Source organism: Perognathus longimembris, chromosome 3 (assembly GCF_023159225.1).
Source record: "Perognathus longimembris pacificus isolate PPM17 chromosome 3, ASM2315922v1, whole genome shotgun sequence".
Taxonomy (NCBI): Eukaryota; Metazoa; Chordata; class Mammalia; order Rodentia; family Heteromyidae; genus Perognathus; species Perognathus longimembris.
In genome coordinates, this window is record NC_063163.1 from 117,831,928 (window position 1) to 117,852,172 (window position 20,245).

General features: G+C 55.7%; 1 protein-coding gene across 1 annotated transcript; it reads right to left on the reverse strand.

Moving 5' to 3' along the window:
• Nucleotides 1-5,079: 5,079 nt before the first annotated feature.
• On the reverse strand, nucleotides 5,080-10,284 carry Thy1 (Thy-1 cell surface antigen). Its single transcript, XM_048340992.1, has 4 exons — nucleotides 10,208-10,284; nucleotides 7,210-7,269; nucleotides 6,497-6,832; nucleotides 5,080-6,136 (listed from the first exon to the last, which is right to left on the reverse strand). The coding sequence occupies exons 2-4, from the start codon at nucleotides 7,244-7,246 to the stop codon at nucleotides 6,024-6,026; spliced, it is 486 nt and encodes a 161-aa protein (XP_048196949.1). The 5' UTR covers nucleotides 7,247-7,269; nucleotides 10,208-10,284; the 3' UTR covers nucleotides 5,080-6,023.
• Between the last annotated feature and the right edge of the window lie 9,961 nt (nucleotides 10,285-20,245).

Consider the following 20,245-nt stretch of genomic DNA (forward strand, 5'->3'; position numbering starts at 1 on the left):
GCAGGTCCCGGGGACCTGGGCGGGCTCCGCTTTCTCCCGCGGGGAGCTCCCGTTCCTCAGCAGCCCGCTCCTTCGCGGACGGGATTCTCCTCGGACCGTCAAGAAAAGTGCAGAAGCCAAAGCTGAGATTCTGCTGCCGCTAAGAACCGCCCGTCCGCTCCTCCACGCGGACCCGGTGCGCGGGGCACCGAGGCAAATCCAGGTTTTCAGCTTCGGTGGAAACGGCAAGGAAACCTTTCAGGTGATCTTAGCAGCGCCTCCCGGCCTCCCCCCCCCCCCACGCCCCCATCTCTCTCATGGTCACCACTCCCAAGCCCCTCTCCTCTCCCTTGAGCTTCCCAAAGAAACCAGAGGCCACCGGGAGGAAAATATTTACATTTCTATTTACACACATATCAGAAGCCGTTCTGGCCTTTGCCAGCGGAGCGGTGAAAGACGTGACCTGCTTGTCCAAGACCATTCCCTGGGGGGATCTCACCCCTTAGGATTTCTTGAGCAGACATTCCATCACTTGATTTAATAGATATTGAACCTACCAGCCTCTCTTCTAAAAGGCGTGTGTGTGTGAGTGTGTGTGTGTGTCTCCAGCAGGCACAATCCCTGACCCTCCAGGAACTCACACTTTACCGGAAACAGAATGTCAACCAAAAAGTAGAGAAGACAGCACACTAGAGGGCACTAAGAGCTACGGAGGCCAGGCAAGCATAGGAAGGTGACATGGAGTGTGTAAAGTAGGGTCAGAGGCGCCCCAGTGAGAAAGTGACGTTGGAATGATCTGAAGATGAGCAAGCCATGTGTATATCTGCTCCTAGAGAATGTTCTAGGCAGGAGGGAGGTAATTTATAAGCTTCTAAGGGGGGGAGCTTAAAGACTTTGTGTTTGGGGGAGAATAAGGTTGGTGTGACAGAAGTGGTTAATAATACAGCTTGACCTGACTTCAGCCATCTTGAGTTGTAACCGCCATGATTGTCCCCTGAGTCATCCTAGCTGAATGTGCTGGTGTGGTTTCTCAGCAAACTATAAATAGAATAAAACTATTAGAGTCATTTGTAGAGCTTTATAATCAGACCCTAGCTCCAGGGAGGCACTCGACTCTTTGATATTATTTCTTTGTTTTAAAACATTTACTAGCATATATTAGCTCTACAAAGAACGTGATGTTAAGATAAACCAGGGTTTTTTTCCATTCATGATGAAGTCACTGTTGTCTTAATCCATAAATATATCCATTTTTTGGACCCAAATGGCAGGGCGCTACTTGCTTTTTTTTTTTTTTTTAATTTCTCCTGCTTCTGTCAGTAAATTCCCTAGTAAATTGTACAATGTACACTTCTGGACCTGCTGGCTTTCCTTTCGTCTCATTGGGTCTTGGGCCAGTCCTTACACACCAGCTTGGAGTTGGTTTGGGACAAGCAAGGGGTGGAGCAGGGAGAGAATAAGAGCCTAGAGATGGATGCCTTCTTATGACATCGGCTTTTACTCTGGCTCCAAGGTTTTGAGCCAAGTGGGTTAGGGACCTTTCGCTAAGGTGTGGAGAACAGATTTGAACGGAGCCAGAGGCCATTGAGGAAGCTACTATGTTCATCTGGTGAAGTATGGTGGTGACTTGGGTTACGGGGATACCGGAAGTGGTTGGATTCTAAAAGACAGGTGATGTAGTTCGGTGGTAGAGTGTTTGCCCAGCATGCGCCAGGCCCTGGGTTTAATCCCTAGCATTACAAAAAAAAATGGTGAGGAGGGGGTTGTACTTTGGATGTGTTTTGAATGAAGCATCTCAGGGTTTTCTTATGCACCATTGAGAGGGAAGGAGGAAGCTTCCTCCTGAACCTTAACCGAGGAGGGCCAAAGCTATGGAAGAAGTGAGTTTCGGTGGTGGTGGTGGTGGTGGTAGAAGATCAGGAGCCTGGTTGAATTAAATTTGAGATGTCTGCTAGGCACTTAATGAGATATCAAGAAAGCAGTTGATGTTCAAGTCTGGGCTGAGATATGAAATTGAATCATCAGCATATGGAAGCTATTTAAAACCATAAGAGATTGCCAAGGGAGCAAGTGTAGACAGAGATGGGTGAGGCTTGACTCCTGGAGCTTTCCAATACGAAGTGGCTTCGATTTGGAACCATCTGGGAAACTGAGGAATGGCCAGTGTAGTGGGGGAGAGCCCCAGGAATTGGTATGTGCTGGATGCTGGTGGGTGGGAGGGAGTGTACCAAGGAGGAGGGAAAGATTAGTTGTGTCAAGATGCTGCACAGAGGTCAAGTGACGTGGGTCTGAAAGGTGACATTGAAGGTTGGTGACCTTGACCAGATACTTCTGGTGGAATGATGGGTGAAAGACTGATTGAGTTCATGAATGAATGGGAGGAGAGGGATGGAGATGGCAGAGACAGCCTTCTTTATTTGCTTTCTGTGCTGACACTGGGCTTAAATTCAGGGTGCTTACTGTCCTCTCTCTTAGTCTCACAGGTGTTTCTCTGCCTTGGCTAGCTTTGAATCACAGTCGTCAGCTTGCAGCCTCCTGAGTAGATAGGATTACAGGTATGAGCCACTAGCGCTAGGCTTTTTCTTTCTTTTTTTTTTTTTTTTTTTTTGAGACAGCATCTTCCTATGTAGCACAGCCTGCCTTCAAACCCTCCTCAGCTTCCTGAGTGCTGGAACTACAGGCAGGTACCACCATCCTGTCCCCATGACGCTCTTTAAGTGAAGGTCCAGCCCTCTCTTCTTCACAGTTCTGTTGGCAGAATTATATGCTCTATTTTCCTCCTTTCAAGTCCATGCAATATCTACATGTCTCCTCTCAGACTTCAGGAACCTTCTCTGGCCCAGCTGTGATTGATCTCGTCGGTGCTCAGCCCAATGGTCACGTTTTAGTTATAAGCAATGTTTGACCTGTGGTTTCCCCCTCTGGTCCTGTAGGGGGCGTGGCAGTGCTTTCCTGGTTTTTCTGCTGACCAGCTTGCCCTCCCCTGACCCCATTCTCCCACCCCCCCCTTTTTTTTTTAAAGTGTCATCCAAGGCTGTGCGAAAGGCATCTTGACCCAGCTGATGCTCAGATAGAGAATGAGGAGGACATTGGCGGGGCGCAGAGGCACAGGGTGAGAAAGGTCTGAGTCTGTGATACGTTTCCTCCCAGCCTGTTGGAACCCGGGGCAGACGGTCAGCACAGTCGTCTTCGGAGGTGCCGATCTACCTGTGCCCCGGGCCTGTGGGTGGCTTGCAAGGTGAAGGGCGTCACCCAGCCCCGTGGATGGGGGTGTCTCTGTACCTCTGGCGCAAGTAGAGGAAGGAAATAAAGAATAGGGGTAGCTGGGGGCCGGTGGCTCACGCCTGTCATCCTAGCTCCTCAGGAGGCTGAGATTTGAGGATCGTGGTTTGAAGCCAGCCAGGGCAGGGACGTCCATGAGACTCTTCCCTCCAATTAGCCACCAGGAAAAGCCACAAGTGGAGCTGTGGCTCAAGTCGTAGAGTGCTAGCTGTGAGCAGAAGCAGCTAAGGGACAGTGTCTAGGCTCTGAGTTCAAGCACCAGGATTGGCAAAGAAAAGAAAAAAAAGAAGGGCGGCGATGGGCCCTTGGCCAGCCGCGAGGCGAAGCCTGGCCGTCCCTGGTATCCGGACACCGTATCTGAGCTCAGAGCATTCGCCGGCCGAAGCCAGTGACCCCACCTCAGGTGGCTGGACTGGGAAGTGTCCAGAACTTTTGTGTTCTGCCTCCCCTTCCTGAACTGAGACTCGTCAAGTGTGTTAGTTTGGATAATTCCTATCCACAGTGGAGTCCGGCTCCACTCCGCCCCGTGGAACGTTCTGTGAGGCTGGCGGTCGTGGCCGCTCTCCCCGGTGTGTCACCCCCGGGTCCCCAGCCGCGGCTGGCACCACCGAGGGGCGGACGTTTTCCTTTCTTTGTTTAGTGAGCGTGTGTGTGGGTGACACGGCCCGCAGTCACCGGTCACCACACACGCGATGGCAGGGCACCCTCGAGTGGCAGAGCTCCAAAGCTGGGCCGGAGGATACAGAGGCCCGGAGACGGTGAGCCATACCCGTGCCCGTGGCGGGGAGGCCCCCCCCCCCCAGGCCCTCTCCCCGAAGGGCTCGGCCTTCTGACTGAGCCGGGGCTCCGGCTGCTGGAGGGTGGGCTGCTGTGGAAGGCCACGGTGGGCCCCGAGGATGGGACCAGAGCTCAGGCATCATGGGCGGCAGGCTGAACAGGGCCTCCCCTGCCCATCTGTCAGCAGGAGGCGGTGCGGGGGTGGGGGGGGCAGGCCCCCACCTGGCACCTACTTCCTTCCAGAAAGACCTCGGAGCTCGAGCTCTTACTCAGCGCGTCCGCCTCCCCTCCTGGCCAAGGCTGGAGGACTGAGGGAGGATCCCAACCTTCTCCTCCAGCCTCCCGCCCTGTGATGGGCAGCGTCCTGCTCTCTCTGGGCCTGGCCACTAGAGGGGGCCGGTGCAAGGCAGAGGCAAGGAGGTGGCAGGGCGGGAGGAGCGGGTGGCGCTCACTTAGAAAAGCGTGTGGAGAGACGGATGCTGCGGGAGCTGAGTGCGCGTGCGTCAGCCTCTCCTGCATCCCAGGCCGCAGGACCGCCGGCTGAGGCTGCTCACCCTCCCACAGCTAGAACCCACTCCCACCCTGGGGTCCCCCTCCGCCCCACCCCCATGCCTGTTCACATTTTCCTCATTGCTCCTAGGGGAGCCAGGGGTGGGGCCAGTGTTCCCCCTCTTTGGCCTCCGCTTTTGGATGGGAGGAACCGAGTGCCATGGCCACTGGTAGGACGTGACGTGTCTTCCCAGTCGTAGGTGGGACTGGAGGGGGCGTTTTAGAAGCACCAGGGCCGAGAGGCTAAGATGCCCCCTCTCCCCACTTGGGGGGCCTGGTGGCCGGTGGTGAGTCAGCAGAGGCCACGCCCGCTCCTTTGGGGTTCACGTCTCCTGACCCCCGCGTGCGGTGGAGGGGAGGGGGGAAGGCATGGGAGAGGAAGGGCTGCCGGCCCCCCAGGCTTGGCCCCCTCTGCCACGGACACAAAGCCAGGCAGCCTGGGGGGGGGTTCAGAGGCGCAAAACAGAGAGGCGCAGGCGGAGGGACTCCAGAGGCCTGCGTTTATTGTGCGGTTTTCTTTTTCCTCAGTGAGATGCTGTGGGCTGTGGGGGCAGGGCCGCTAGGGAGGGGAGCGGGGTGGGGGGGGGGAGCCGTCTCCAGAGGAGTGCATGGCCCTGGGGCCCCTCAGAGGCCCCCAAGGCAGGCCGCGGGGCAGGGCTGTCTAGGACGCAGGCCCAGCCAGAGCTCTGGTGCTGTGGGGCACGAGAAGGAAGAGCCTCCCTTAGAAACTGGGGTGCAGCTGTAAAGTTAGGGGACTCCCCCACTTACAGAGTTCTGAGGCTTGGGGGGGCCTGGGAGGGGGCCTGTCCGCCTCCCCATCCTCAGTGAGGGGCAGGCCGGACCCCTGCCCTGCCCGCCCTCCCAACTCCCCGCGGGCCCTCTGCAGTGGCAGGAAGGGGCCTTTCTCTTGGGGTCTGCGTCTCTGGGGACTCTGTCCTCAGCACGCTGTGACAGGACACAGACGCTTGGTGGTCTCTTCCCCCGGGGTCTCATGGTGTCCTTCCCGTCTCGAGCATGTGCCAGGCCCAAGCACACCCCAGCCCTGCCCGTCCCGCCTCTCTGGGGCTCTCCCTCTGACCCGGTGGCCCCCACCTTCCGCGTGTCACATGACCTCGCTTTCCATCAGGCCCCCGGCCCTGGCTTCCCCGTTCACAAACTCCCAATGAAGAGGAAGGACCAATTCGAAAGAAACCAGACAGAAGCAGCTCTGGAAGACGGAGGACAGAAAGACAGCCAGGGAGGGGTGTGCGGAGAGGGAAGTGGCGGCGTGGCAGGGGAGGTGGTGGCATGCAGCGCTGAGATTCCTCATATGGGGCGGGGTCCCCACTTCTCCCCAAGGTGTGTGGGGGACGGAGGGGAGGGGTCAGCCAGCTCAGAGAAGCAGCCTCTCTGCACTGGGCTTGAGGCTTCCTGTATCCTCCAAGGGGCCCAACCAGTCAAAGGGAAATGAAATCCGTGGCTTGGAGGAGGGAGAGCGAGAGCAGGAGCAGCAGCAGCCATGAGGTGTTCTGAGCCAGCAGGTTTATGCCCTCACACTTGACCAGCTTGTCTGTGGAGAGAGCATAAGGTGAAAGGAGCAAGGGATGGGCCTCGGGGCGGGCAAAGGCCTGGACCAGCCTCCAACGCTCATTCTCCTTCCCAGGTTCCTGGGCCTTGGCCTTTGTGGCTTAGAAAAAACTGTACTAAACATCATCCCCAGAAAGCCAGGCGAGGGCGGGGCTCACATTCCTGTGTGTGGGCTGGAGAAAAGGATGGGGAAAGCCCAAAGGGTGCCCCCACCGGGCCGCGGCACCCCAGCAGCAGGCAGAGGGAACAGAAAGGGCTGCGGCCTCTTTCCCCTGCGGCCCTCCCCCGACGGCGGCGCCCCTGGCCCCGGTGGCCTTGCGGGCGGGCGGAGGACTGGTCTCACCTCTGAGCACAGAGACGTTCTGACTGGAGACGGTGTGCGGCTGGCCGGAGAGGCGGAGCTCGCAGGTGTAGACGCCCTCGTCCTTGGTGGTGAAGTCGGCCAGGTAGAGGACCTTGATGTTGTGCCTGGTGGTGAAGTTGGTGCGGGAGCGGTAGGTGTGCTCGGGCACGCCCACCGTGCCGTACAGCACGTGCTTCTTCGTCTCCCTGGTCAGGCTGAACTCGTACTGGATGGGCAGGTGGGTGGTGTTGTCATGGCGGCAGTCCAGACGGAGGTTCTGGTTCACCAGGCAGGCCGTCAGGCTGGTCACCCTCTGCCCTTGGGATACCTGTAAGACTGGCACCGGCGGGGCGTCCTCCGAGTTGGGGGAGGGCCTTTGGAACGGAGCCCCCTCCCCTCCGGAAGAGTGGACACGGGCCTGGCGTGGGGCCTGCAGGCTGGAGGAAGATCTCCTGCCCCACCCTGGGGTCCAGAGGGGGGGAGCAGCCCCCTGCAGGCCCCGGATCCCAGTTGCAAGGGCAGGAGAGGGAAGGGGAGTTCTGTTCTTGGTTCCCACTTCAGTTACCTAGCACAGGGCGGGGCCCTGCTCAAGTCCCCCATACCCTCCCCCCCCCAAGGCAGGCGGGGCAGCTAGGCTGGAGCTGACTTTGGGATGGGGTCCCTGCACTTCTGAGGCTGAGGAGGAGGCTGCCCACCCCGCCCCCTCCCAGTACCTGCCAGCAGGAGAGCAACGCTGACGGCTGGGTTCATGGTGCACGAGCTCCGTTCTGGATCTGGGATGGGAACAGTTGGGAATCAGCCAAGAGGTAGGTGGGGCAGGCGCGCCCACATTTGCTGCTGGGGCTTGGGGCCCCGGAGCTCATGGTGGGCATCAAAGTCTTTCCCTCCAACCCTTTTCCTTGCCACTTGCTTTTTTTGTTGTTGTCGATCATTAGGCTTGAATGCAGGGCCTGGGCACTGTCCCTGAGCTCTTTTGCTCAAGGTTAGCACTCTACCAAGTTGAACCACAGCGCCACTTCCAGGTTTTGAGTGGTGAATTGGAGATCAGAGCCTCATGGGGACTTTGCTGGCTGGGCTGGCCTTGAACCGTGATCCCCAGATCTCAGTCTCTTGTATAGCCAGGATTACAGGCGTGAGCCACTGGTGCCACTTGCTTTTGAAGGTGACGTCAGTCCTGGCTGTGCCATCAGGGAAAGCGAGGGAAGAGGGAATACACCATAGAAGGATGTGGTGTGTGTGTGTGTGTGTGTGTGTGTGTGTGTGTGTGTGTGTGTCTGTCTGTCTGTGGCCATGGAGCCCTTCCTAGCTGAGTGACTTTAAGGGATTACATTGACTACTCTTTGTCAGAGCAGGGACTGTTTGTGCCTTAAAAGTTCTTTGTGTGTTGGTACTGGGGCTTGAACTTGGGGCCTTGTGTTCTCTCATTTGACTTGAGTCACAGCTCCACTTCTGTCTTCTTACTGATTCATTGAAGATAAGAGTCTCCCAGACTTTTCTTCCTGTGTTGGCTTTGCTTTAAGGTTTTTTAATTCGGTAAAACACATTTACAGGCATGAGTCACCAGCGCCTGGCTTTGCTTTAAAATTTTTAATTTGGTAAAAACACACGTTTACTGGGCTGGGAATGTGGCTTAGCGGTAGAGTGCTTAGCTAGCATGCATGAGACCCTGGGTTCGACTCCTCAGTGCCACATGATCAAATAAAAACTTAAAAAAGCACACATTTACTGTCTTAGCCATTTTATAAGTGCACAGCAATGTAAGGTTGCATTCACACGTCTGTGCAGTTAATCTTCAGAACTCTTTATCTTTATGTGCGATAATCTGCCTTACGACATAGCCCAGGCTGCCCACACTCTCTCTCTCCTTAAGTGCTGAGATGCCCAGCTTATCTCTCACAACCAAAATTTTATATCCATTAAATAAAACCTCACTCAGGAACTTCATTTTCCTGTTTAGAAGAAAATCCTCAGTGCCTAGAACAAACAGTTCCTGGCATCTAATGGATTCTGAATGCACAGGTTTCTCTTATATTTTTTGCAGCACTGGAGGTTGGAACTCATATCCTTATACTTGTTAGGCAAGCCCTCTACCCCTGGAGCCACACCCAAGCCGTTTATGCAAATGGAGCCCAGAATCCTCCTCTTTATAAAGATGGCTGGATGGCTGGATGACTGGAGCCTGAGCAGGCCCAGCTTATTGAGGTGGACCCCCGGGAGGCCTTTCCCCCAGGGCTGGCTTGGAGCCAAGATCCTCTCCGTCTCCATCTCCTCAATGTGTTAACCTTTGGCTGCTTTTTTTTGACAGTGTCCTATATATCCCGATCTGACCTGGAACTCAGGATTCCAGAATGAGTCCTGGGAAAAAGATTTGTGGAATGGATGAACCTTTTTGAACCTTAGATATCTGTTGGATTGTGGTGGAGATTAAGAAAAATGGTAACCCTAATTGATGCAGAGAGAGAGAGAGAGAGAGAGAGAGAGAGAGAGAGAGAGAGAGAGAGAGAGAGAGACACGAGCCAGAGGCGCTGAGTTCGAGCCCTGAAACCAGTCTCCCTCCCCCCCCCCCCCCCCCCCGCCCCAAGAAAATGTTGGGGTGGGGAAGACAAATGTTGCTCCCTTGTAAATGGTCCGCAGCAGTGCATGGCTAGAGCTGACGTCAGGGGTGTGTCTGCCTGGCCGGCAGGCCCGCGCTGGACACCAGAGCCGGGTCAGGAGAAGCCCCAAGACTCGGCCTGGAAGCCCACGGCGCTTCTGCATGCCCAGTTCTCTGCGGCTTCTGGGGCTGCAGTTTTCCGTTGTCTTCCGCCCCCCACCTCGCCTCCCCTCCCAGCCTGGACGGGACCCACCCGTCGGCGACCCGGAGCAGGTAGCCCAGCCGGCCCAGGGCTCGCGGGGGGGGGGGGGGGGGGGCAGGGAGAGGCGCCCTCAGAGCCGCGCGCGCCCCGGGGTGCAGGACGCACGCGCCACTCGGGGAGCCCCAAACCGCGGGCGCTCCGCCTCGGGGTGGGCTGAGGCCGGGGTCCCCGCGGGGTCCTCTGGGGCGAGCGAGGGGGGAGCCGCCGCCCCGGCCGGATGCCCCGCCGCCGCGGCGGGCGGCCCGAGTTGGCACGGGGCTTGGATTTCGAGGACTCCGGGGCTGCGGTGGAGCGGAGGGGCCGGGCGCGCGTGGGGAGGGGCAGACCGTCCCCGTCCCGTGCCCGATCGTCCGGGGCCCCCTCCAGCTCCCCCGGCCCGCCCCCCCCACCCCGCCCCGCTGGTCCCACCCGACCCACTTCCCGAGGGAGGCTCCCCTCCCCCGGCGCCCCGGCCCCCTCCCGCGGCACTGCGGCTTCGTGGCGCGGGCGTTCGCACCCGGCTCCCCGCGAGGGCACGGGTGGGGATCCCCCCAGCCTGCCACGCTCCCTCTTCGGCCCCCACCCCGGCTCTCAGCGCCCTTCCCCCCCCAAGGTGGCTTTGGGAACGTCCGCGTGGAGCGCGGCACCGGAGGCTGACCTGGGTGTCCTCCAGCCGGCCCTCCTCCGCGCCCCGGCCTCACACCAAGGTCCTCGGGCGGGCGGGGTGCGGGCGGGTGCAGCGCGGCCCGGGCCCCCGCACGGCCTCGCGGGCCCCGGGAGAGGCCGCCCCCGCGGCGCCCCGCTCTCCCCGGGCCTCCCTCTCGGGGCGCCCGCCCGCCCGCCGCACGTCGGGGTCCCCTCCGGCCCCACCTCTCACCTGGGCTCGGGTCCCGGCCTCCGCCGCTGCAGCCTCCGGGAGCTGCGTCCTGCGCGGAGCCCGCAGTTTTCACCCGGGTGGGGGCGCGGGGGAGCGGGGAGGGCCGGGCCTCGGCCAATCAGAGACTGAGTGGGAAGGATGGAGGGGGGGGGCGGGGAGGAAGAGGAGGAGAGGGAGGAGGAAGGAGGGAGAGGGAGCGGCGGGGAGGCCGGGGGAGGGGGAGCGGGAGGGGGAGGTTGCATCTGGGTGCCCCGCGGCTGGTGGGCCTGGCCGGGCGGGGGAGGGTCTGGGACCCCAAAACACCAGCCTCCTCTCAGCCCCGCGTGGTTGCCGACGCTTTTAAAGCTGTAACCCTTTCTTCCCACCCAGTCTTTAGAAAATCTGTGGAAAGACCTAAAAATAAGGGGCGCTTGCAGGTAGGGAGCTGGGCCAGCCCGGAGGTTCTTTGGGGGCGGGAGCCCTTCTCCACCCCCCCACCCCCACCCCCAGTGAGAGGTTTTGACATCAGAAAGTCCCCGACCCTCTCCAAAGGAAGCGGACCCGGTGCTTTCCGAGTTGGGGCAGTCTTTGGGGAAAGCAAGACCCGCCCTTCCCCAGAGGCCCTACTCCACCCCTTGATGTACCCCGGGCGCCCAGCCCCCCCGCAGAGGACAAGCAGGTGCTTCCGTTGGCTGCTGGGCTGGCACCTTCCCGCTTAGCACCAGCTAGAAGCTTCTCCCTTTCCAGAGCACTGACTGGTCGCCAGACAAGGAAGGAGCTGTCCAGCTTGCAGCCAACTGCACTGTTGACATGCAATGCAGGGTCATGTCACCCCAGGACAAATGGCTCACACACACACCCCCCAGCCCTTCACACTTCAGGCAGGTAAGAGCAGAGAGCTGGCTGGCTGGTTGGTGGCCCTGGAACTGAAGCTCCCAGGGGCTGAACCACTCCCGTCCGCCCAGGGGCCCCATGCGAGAGGGAAGAGGGGACCCTGTGGCAAGGGACAGGGCTGGTCAGCCGGAAAGGAGCAGGCCCCGGCCGCGCCACGCACCCCGCCTTCGGTCTCCTGGAGTACACCCATCTACCCCACCAATTTAAATGTCACCAGGAGTCTGTTTTTCTTTTCTTTTTAGCCAGCTAGCTCTGGATGGCTTATCCCTCGCACCAGCAGAGGCAGTGATGTTTAAACAAGAGTTTATCTGATTTGGTCCTCCCGCCTCTCCGGGTTCTGATTGGGGCATCCTATGGGCTGCCCTGACCTCCCTGCCATTTGCCTGTCGGGTTCTGCTCTTTCTTCATCGAAGTCGGTCCTGGCGCCGTGGCTGCAGTTTCCAATACTGTCCCGGCACCATCGGAAGCCATCCTGGGCTGGCAAGGGAAGATTCACTGCTCTCCCTCTCCTTGGAGGGCTAGGGGGTCTCCCAGCGCCGAAGAGTGATGGAACATTCTAGCTGGAGTGAGTCTTCTGCAGGGTCCAGCCCAAAGGGGCCATTCCCACCACAGTTCTGGTGAGCCACGGAAGCTCCTAATGCCTCCTAGGAACTGCAGCTGCCTCCCTGGGCACCTCATACTCCCCTCCTCTGTCATGGAGCCTATGGGGGCTAAGTGGCGCTGACTGCTCTGAAGCCCACCCCTCACGACAGGCCAGCCGGCCTGGCTTTGCAGTGTCTGTAGTTGATTTTCTTCTAGCATTGAGGTTTGAATTTAGGGCCTCCAACGTGCTCAGCTTGTATGCCCAGGGATGGTGTTCTACTACTTCAGCCATACCCTTCCAGCCTCTTTTTTTCCCTCCCCTCCCCTCCCTTTTCCTCCCCTCCCCTCCCCTCCCCTCCCTTCCCCTCCCCTCCCCTCCCCTCCCCTCCTTTTCCTTCCTTTCCCTTCCCTTTCCTTTTCCTTCCTTCCTTTTGGGTGCGGATTCCCAGAGGCCTCCTAACTGTAGCAGACGCCGAGGCCCTGGGTGTCTCACGTCCCACCCCGCAGCCCTGTCTCTGAGTGCAAGGCCTAGCTGTGCTACTTTGATGAGGTTAGGAGGACCTGGCCTCCTTTCTGGGTCCCCAGGCACGCTGCCTTCAGGAAGGGGAGGAGGAACGTGCCTGTCAGAGCGTGCAGCTGTGTGTCTGCTAGAGCAGGGTGTCCAGGGGTTGGAAGGGCTCAGATGAGGCAGTCCGGGATCTGGGAAGGGACACACGCGTGGCACACGGGAGGAGATGTAACAGCTCCCATTCACTGATGGACAGGGCTGAGCCCCCAAAGCAGGAAGGAAACAGTCAGAAGCAAGATTTCCGGACAGGCTGCCTCGTTAGCCCCTAAGACCCTTCTTGCACCATCTCCTGCTCTAGCGAGAGACACGGAGCACAGGCCTCTGTGAAGAGGCATGCGTATTTGGGACAGCCAGGCGGAGCAGCCAGGACATGCTGCACATTCACGATGCTGTCAGACAGTCTCACAGAGCTGCCCGAGTTCCGGTTACCCCTCACCTCACCCTGAGGTGGCGCGCAGGGCTCCTAGGGCTCCCAGCCCCGGCTCCCCACACCTCTGCCCCACTCGTCTTACCAGCTGGGGGAGCTGCCAGGTCGCCACTTTCTTTGGCTCTCCAGGGAGATTTTGGGGAGGGCAGAGCAGAAAACACTCAGCCACAGACAGATGAGATCAGGGGCAGCTTGCTGGTGCAGTCCACAAGTGCAGTCCAGGCAGGGGGCCGCTGCACACAGGGAGTGGTCACACACACACACACACACACACACACACACACACGCCTCACACTCTGAAGCAGTGCGGACAGGCAGGCCCTGTGGGAGGCGGGCCTCCGTAGCCTCCTGTAGGAGGCTGTGACTTGCAGTTTGACTAATTCTGCACAGTGGCAGAGAACACAAGTTCACAGGGTGTGTGTGGGGGGGGGGGGGGGAGGATGGTTAGCAGACACTTAGTCCTCAGGATCACCAAGGTTGTTTGGGGACCTTATCAGCTGATCAGGGGAGGGGATGTTTGATTTGATCAGATGTCAAGACATTTGAGGCCTTTCTGATTTTATCAGATGTCAAGACAACACATAATACCGAGCCGTAACTTTCGGTTAATTGAGACCACACCTTTCTCCTTCCTGCACTTTTACTCTCAGGCTAGAGCTTTCCTTTCACTGTTCTGAAGTAGTGATATGATGATGATGATGATGATGATGAGTGTTTAATATCTTGGCAAAGGAAAAACAAAAGCTACTTTCTGTTGATCCTCGGGGTTCTTTAAAAAGGTGACCAGTTTATGAAATTTACAGATCTGTTATCTATCTGTCCATCTGTCTATCCATACACCAACCTTTCTATTACCTGTAAGTAAGAGCTGTCTCTCTCGGAAGCAGGAATAAAAGTCTGGCGTGTGCTTGGGAACTGCGCTGCCCGTCCTCAGGTTCTCCAGTGCGGCTGGAGACTGCAGCGAGGGACCGGGCAGGGCCAGAGGTGCGGCTGCGGAAGGAGGAGAAGCCAGGTCCTAAAACAGGACTGGATTCCAAGGCTCAGGTGTTAGACATTCCAGGAAGCAGTACGCAGCCAGAAGGGCGGTTTCTCCTAAAACAGGGAGCACTGTGGCGGGGCATTTGGCATGGAGTTGTGGGAGCTTGGGCCTCAGGCTGGGGTTGGGTGACAGGAGTGGCTGCCGGCCAGCGACCAGGCCAGGGGTGAGCCGCAGAGGGGAGTGAAGATGGGGCAGATGCGGGAAAGAGAGGACTCTGTGGGGGGTGTGGAAGGGAGGGAAGGTGTCCTCTGGTGACTGCCGACTCAGTGGTGAGGAAGGATCACCTGGAGTGCTTGTGTGGGTCCAGAAACAAACAGGACAGGACCCTAAAAAGCCTGGACAGGACCATCTGCCAGGGAGGCGGCTGAGGCGCGGCTCCTGGGGACGGACGTGGGCGTGGCCTAGGGAGGGAGCGGCTGGCGATGGGAAGTGAGTGCATCCATTAGATCTGGCAACCGGGAAATGTGGCAACCTGGAAATGTGGCAATCTGGTGAGGCCGGTTCCGGAAGAAGGTGGAGCCGAAGCCCGAAGTCAGTGTGGCAGCATTATCAGTCACAATGATATCTTTTTATTATTCATTATGGATTATTATAAATGACAGAGCCCAGTAATGAATAATGAATCACGGCTCTTCTCCCTGGGAAGCTGTGACCCCTTGGGTGCGGCCCGATCGCCGGCTCAGAGGTGGCTGCGGGAGAAGGAAGTTTATCACCTCCTCCATCTCGGGAGGAGGTGGTGTGCCATGTGGTGGGGGCCAGATCAGGAAGTGAAGGCTTAGCAGCATATAACAGGCAGGAGGAAACTAGCCGGGAGCCTCTCCTGTGGGTTGAAGGCAATGGCGGAGGATAGATGCGTAGGTTGGAACATCTGCGGGCTCTGTTCTGAGGCCGGGGAGCTGTGCCTAGGTATCTGGTGGCAGGTTGTGGGTCAGCAGGGCTATCAGTCTTTACCACCCCATCACCCCCAATAGGAGAGGTAGGTTGCAGGCGACCGTAGCCCAGGTGCCTAGAGATGTTGCAGGTGTTCTGGGAAGGCCAGGACCGGCCTTCTGATAAGTTCTTCCTTGGGCCTGTCCGCTGGGCAGTGGCTCCTGGCAGACATCCTCGAGGACACGGTCTGTGGGGCCGCCTGGCCCATTGGTCTTAACCTCAGGGTTTTGGTTTGGCTGAGCTCAGCTCGTCTCAGTCTGCACCAAGCCCGGGAGGGCCAGGAAGGGCTGTGTGCAGCATGAGAATAGCTGCTAGAGTCCTGATTCCGTTTCTGCAGTACAGGGAAAATGAATTAGCAGGCTGACTCCCCCCCTCCCCCCGTTTTGGGGCAGGATCAGCTATGCCTAGGGATGAACAAGACTCATCCTTGTGGAATGCAAGCAGAGTTGCTTTTTTCTATAATTTTATTTATAACTAGGATATTTGGAGGGGAGTAAAAAAAAAAAACAAAACAGGCAGAGATCCCACAGTGGTCAGAGGCCACACCTGGAAAAGCTGCTTTGTAAGCAAGCTGGTGCCTCCTGAATTATAGGCTGGCGATACCTCTAGTTCCTCGGGAAGAGGCCAGCAGTTACCCAGAATCCCTTGCTGTCTGGCTTCAGCCAGTAGCACTGCAGTATGTAAATGCAGCATCCTGCAGCCACTGTGGTCCAGCGGTGCCAAAGTAAGGCAGAGTCAACTTCTGGGGGGGCGGGGGAGGGGGCCGGAAATACTTTCTTTCTGTTGGAGGCATTCCTGCTGCTCATTGGCAGGACAGAAAGGAAAATGTTGATGGATGTGTTCTTCCTCTCCCCCCCCCCCCCAAAGTGCAATGTGTAGGAGACACATCTGCCCACGTTGGCTATCTAAAGCATGTTTTTATTTGAAAGTATAACCTGGGTAACTTTTTTTTTTGTCAGTCCCAGGGCTTGAACTCAGGGCCTGAGCACTGTCCATGGCTTCTTTTTGCTCAAGGCTAGCACTCTGCCACTTGAGCCACAGTTCCGGCTTTTTCTGTGTATGTGGTGCTGAGGAATTGAACCCAGGGCTTCATGCATGCTAGGGAAGGGCTCTACTGCTAAGCCACACTCCCAGCCCCTGGGTAAGGGTTTTGATTGGATGTCAACAAATCTTTTGCGTGGGTCAACTGTGAATGTGGTGGGACTGTTCTTGGCTATAACTTTCCAGGGATTCTGGGGGATAATCTTGGTGTCCAATTTTGGATGCAGCCCAGAAGGATCATCTTTTGTTAGTTGTGAGGCTTGAACTCAGGGCCTGGGTGCTGTCCTTGAGCTCTTTTGCTCCAGGCTAGTGCTCTGTCACTTTGATCCACAGCTCCCCTTCCAGTTTTCTGGCAGTTAAATGGAGATAAGAGTCTCATGGACTTTCCTGCCTGGGCTTGCTTTGAACTGCAATCTTCAGATCTCAATCTCCTGAGAAACTAGGATTACACGCGTGAGCCACCAGTGCCCAGCTTGAAAACTTTGGTTTGCTTTTTTTGTTTTTCAGAACTGGGGATTGAACCCATGGCCTCCTCCCTGCTAGGCAATGATTCTACCACTTGAGCCACTCACCCAGCCTTCAGAAGGATCATCTTAAAATGCAAATCTGACTAGTCCTGTGCCCCCCTTGATGATCCCTAGCCAGCTCTGGGATTCTTACAGCGTCTCTGACCTCAGGTTGCCTGCCTCTGTGATCTGTGGATTCATGTATGTATCAAGCACTCTCATCTTGCTCTTTATTTAGCATCAAGAACATAGGATATGAATAATTCATGCAGAGGTCATTATAGTTAATAATACATACAAAGTGCTGCTGTATTCACATAGTTTCAATCTGTGGATTCTAAAAATGTGACTGTTATGTCGAGACTATTTAAATTATTTTTATGTAACCAAGAATGAAGGTGTGGGGTACTGAGGACCAAACCTAGTCTCTGGTACATGCCAGGCAAGCGCACTACCACTGGGCTACATCCTGCTGTCGCCTAGTTTTATGGGGTGGGGTCTTGATAAGTTCGCCAAGATGGAGACACATCAAACTTACTATGTAGCTAGGATGAATGTGTGTGTGTGTGTGTGTGTGTGTGTGTGTGTGTGTGTGTGTGTGTCTCCTGGGGCTTGAACTCAGGTTCTGGGCGCTGTCCCTGAGCTGCTTTTGCTCAAGGCTATCACTCTACTACTTGAGCCACAGTGCCACTTTTTTGGGGGGGGGGTGGAGTTAATTGGAGATAAGAGTCTCAAAGACTTTCCTGCCCAGGATGGCTTTGAACAGCGATCCTCAGATCTCATCCTCCTGAGTAGCTAGGATGACAGGCGTCAGGCACTGTTGCCAGGCTCGGGATGGCTTTTGCTTTTTCTTAACCAGTGGAATCCAGTGGTTACTGGGGGTCGAGGGCAGGGAGGGAGGAGCAGTTAGATGGCAGAGCGCTTTTGCGGCTCTGTGGTTCTGTGGTTCTGGCACGATGGTGGATTGTGTCAGTGCACGTGTGTGAAGCTCCATAGAATCGTGTCACAGCCAAGCACAGAGCACACGATGGGCTTTGATGCGTGCGGGCTTACCTGCGTGACGGCGATGGCGATGGCGGTGGAGGCTCTGTGTATCGGGGCCTTACGGGAGCTCCCTCTACTTTCTCCTGCTGGAATCCTTACCCTGCTCTACCAAAGAAAGTCTACCACTTTTTTTTTTTTTTTGAAGAAAGCAATTTTATGTTTCTTTTAATAACAATTTACAAAAACCATCACATTTTAATAGACCCAAATATGTTCTTTCTTAAAGTTTTATTTATTTATTTATTTGGTTGGTTGGTTGTTTTTTTTTTTTTTTTTTGGCCAGTCCTGGGGCTTGGACTCTGGGCCTGAGCACTGTCCCTGGCTTCTCTTTGCTCAAGGCTAGCACTCTGCCACGTGAGCCACAGCGCCACTTCTGGCCGTTTTCCATATATGTGGTGCTGAGGAATGGAACCCAGGGCTTCATGTATATGAGGCAAGCTCTCTTGCCACTAGGCCATATTCCCAGCCCCCCCAAATATGTTCTAAAAGAAGGTTGAGTCCAAATTACACTTGAGACCAAATGAAACAGATTAAGATCATTTGTTTAAATAACCAAACTTGAGGATCCCTTTTGTAAATCTTAGTGGTGGTCCCAGTGGCTACTTGAGTTAAATGACGTCTTACCTCTCTTTGTTTTTAGTCTGAGACTGGGACTTGAACTCAATACCTGACACTTAAAGCTCATTGACTAGTGCCCTATCAACTGAGCCATGCCTCCAACCTTCATATCTTTCTTTTCTTTAGTCCAGATCTTGAAAGTTAACTTTTTGTTTCTTTTTTTTTTATTAATTAAATTTTGTTGACAAAGTGTTGTGCAAAAGGGGTACAGTTACATAATAGGGCAGTGAGTACATTGCTTGTGATATCTTACACCCTCATTTTTCTTTCCCTTCCCTAGGTCAGGTAGACATATATACAATACACAGTGTACCAAAAACATATACAGTAGCCACGTGGCCTACGCCAAAGGAAATTCACCTAGAACTTTAAATATAACGTCAACAATAGGGTTTGCTTATCCTTGTCTTATATGATCATATATGCATAGCTGTTGAGCTATTGTGATCCACTGAGAGGTCTATTTTTGGCCTTTATATGTTGAGTAGTTGTTTGGTTTTAGTTACATAATACAAGGTCGCTGACCCAAACCTGTGGGAAATACCATTTGACAAGAAGTTTTTGGTTTCGCAGACCTGGTCTCTACTGTCGTTCCCCCCGCCCCCACCACTTTTTAAAAGGATGTTTGTTTTAAATGTTGGGGAGCTCCTAGCTAGGCTCCTAGCTAGCCACGGCCCTCTTGCTGTCCAAGCTCTTGCTTCTCATGCCCTCATCGTGTGCGAGTGTGCGTGTATGTGCGTGTGTGTGTGTGTGTGTTGTTACTAGGGCTTGACTCAGGGCCCGGGCACTCCCTCTTAGCTTTTTCTCACTCAAGGCTGGTGCTCTACCCCTTGAGCCATACTTCCACTTCTGGCTTTCGCTTGTTGGGTGGAGATGATGGGAGTCTCTTGAACACGCCTGCCTGGGCTGGCTTTGCGCGGGGATCCTTGGCCGGCAGCCTCCTGAGTGGCGGGGGTTGGTTACCGATGGGAGCGGCCGGCTTGTTTTTCCCGTGGTCCTCTGCCGGCCCACCTCACGTGTCCAGCCCGCAGGGAGGCTCCCAGGAGCGCTGGTGCCCCGCGCAGCCCCCTCTCCAGACCTTCAGGGTGGTGCCGCGCGGCAGGGCGGCACTTAGGAGTCTGTTCTCATTCATTATCTATGACTTGTGCATCCTAGAGATCTCTCCAGCTGGACTGCTGTCTCACGTAAAGGGCGATGGCCTGGAATGGGGTGGGAGCTGTGGGGGAGGGCGGGGTGCTGTGTGGCCCAGGGCGAGGCCAAGCCCGGCTGCTGTTGGGTCTGTTCATGTTCCACGCGCGGCACCTCATTGAGCCTTTCAGCAGCTCTTCCAATGGGCACAGCACCCTTATTTTGTTTTATTTATTTATTATTATTATTATTATTTTTGGCCAGTCCTGGGCTTGGACTCAGGGCCTGAGCACTGTCCCTGGCTTCCTTTTGCTCAAGGCTAGCACTCTGCCACTTGAGCCACAGCGCCACTTCTGGCCGTTTTCTGTATATGTGGTGCTGGGGAATTGAACCCAGGGCTTCAGGTATATGAGGCAAGCACTGTTGTCACTAGGCTATATTCCCAGCTTATTTTGTTTTATTTATTTTTCTTTTTGTGCTGCTCCTGAGGCTGGAACTCAGGGCCTGGGCACTTATCCTGACTTTTTTTTTTGTTTTTTAAACTTGCTCAAGGCTGGTGCTCTATGACTTGAGCCACAGATCTACTTCTGGCTTTTTGGTGGTTAATTGGATATAAGAGTCTCAGGGATTTCCTATACAGCCTAGCCTCAAACCCCAGTCCTCAGATCTGAGCCTCTTGAGTAGCTAGGATTACAGGCGTGAGCCACCAGTGCCCAGCTTCCGGATCTTTTTTTATCCTAGATTTTAATATAAAATCTGTGGGGTTATTTGCATACTAATATTCCATGCAAAGTTTTAAATGTCTACCAGGACATAACACATCAAGTCTATGGCTAGTTTGCTTCTTCTGACTGGCTGGTCTGTAAGGTCCTTCTGCTTTAATTGAGAAAGAAAAAGGACACCAACAGGTTGGATAAAAAGATCCCTATGGGGCTGGGGATATAGCCTAGTGGCAAGAGTGCCTGCCTCGGATACACGAGGCCCTAGGTTCGATTCCCCAGCACCACATATACAGAAAACGGCCAGAGGTGGCGCTGTGGCTCAAGTGGCAGAGTGCTAGCCTTGAGCGGAAAGAAGCCAGGGACAGTGCTCAGGCCCTGAGTCCAAGCCCCAGGACTGGCCAAAAAAAAAAAAAAAAAAAAAAAGATCCCTATGGAGCCGGCTCGTCTGGCTAAGATGTTCCACCTTTCCTACACTTGGGAGCCTGGAGACCTCTCCTTCCTCTCCTCTCCCCTAACATGGCAGCGGAACCAATCCGTATCTGTGTCAAGATGGCAGGGAA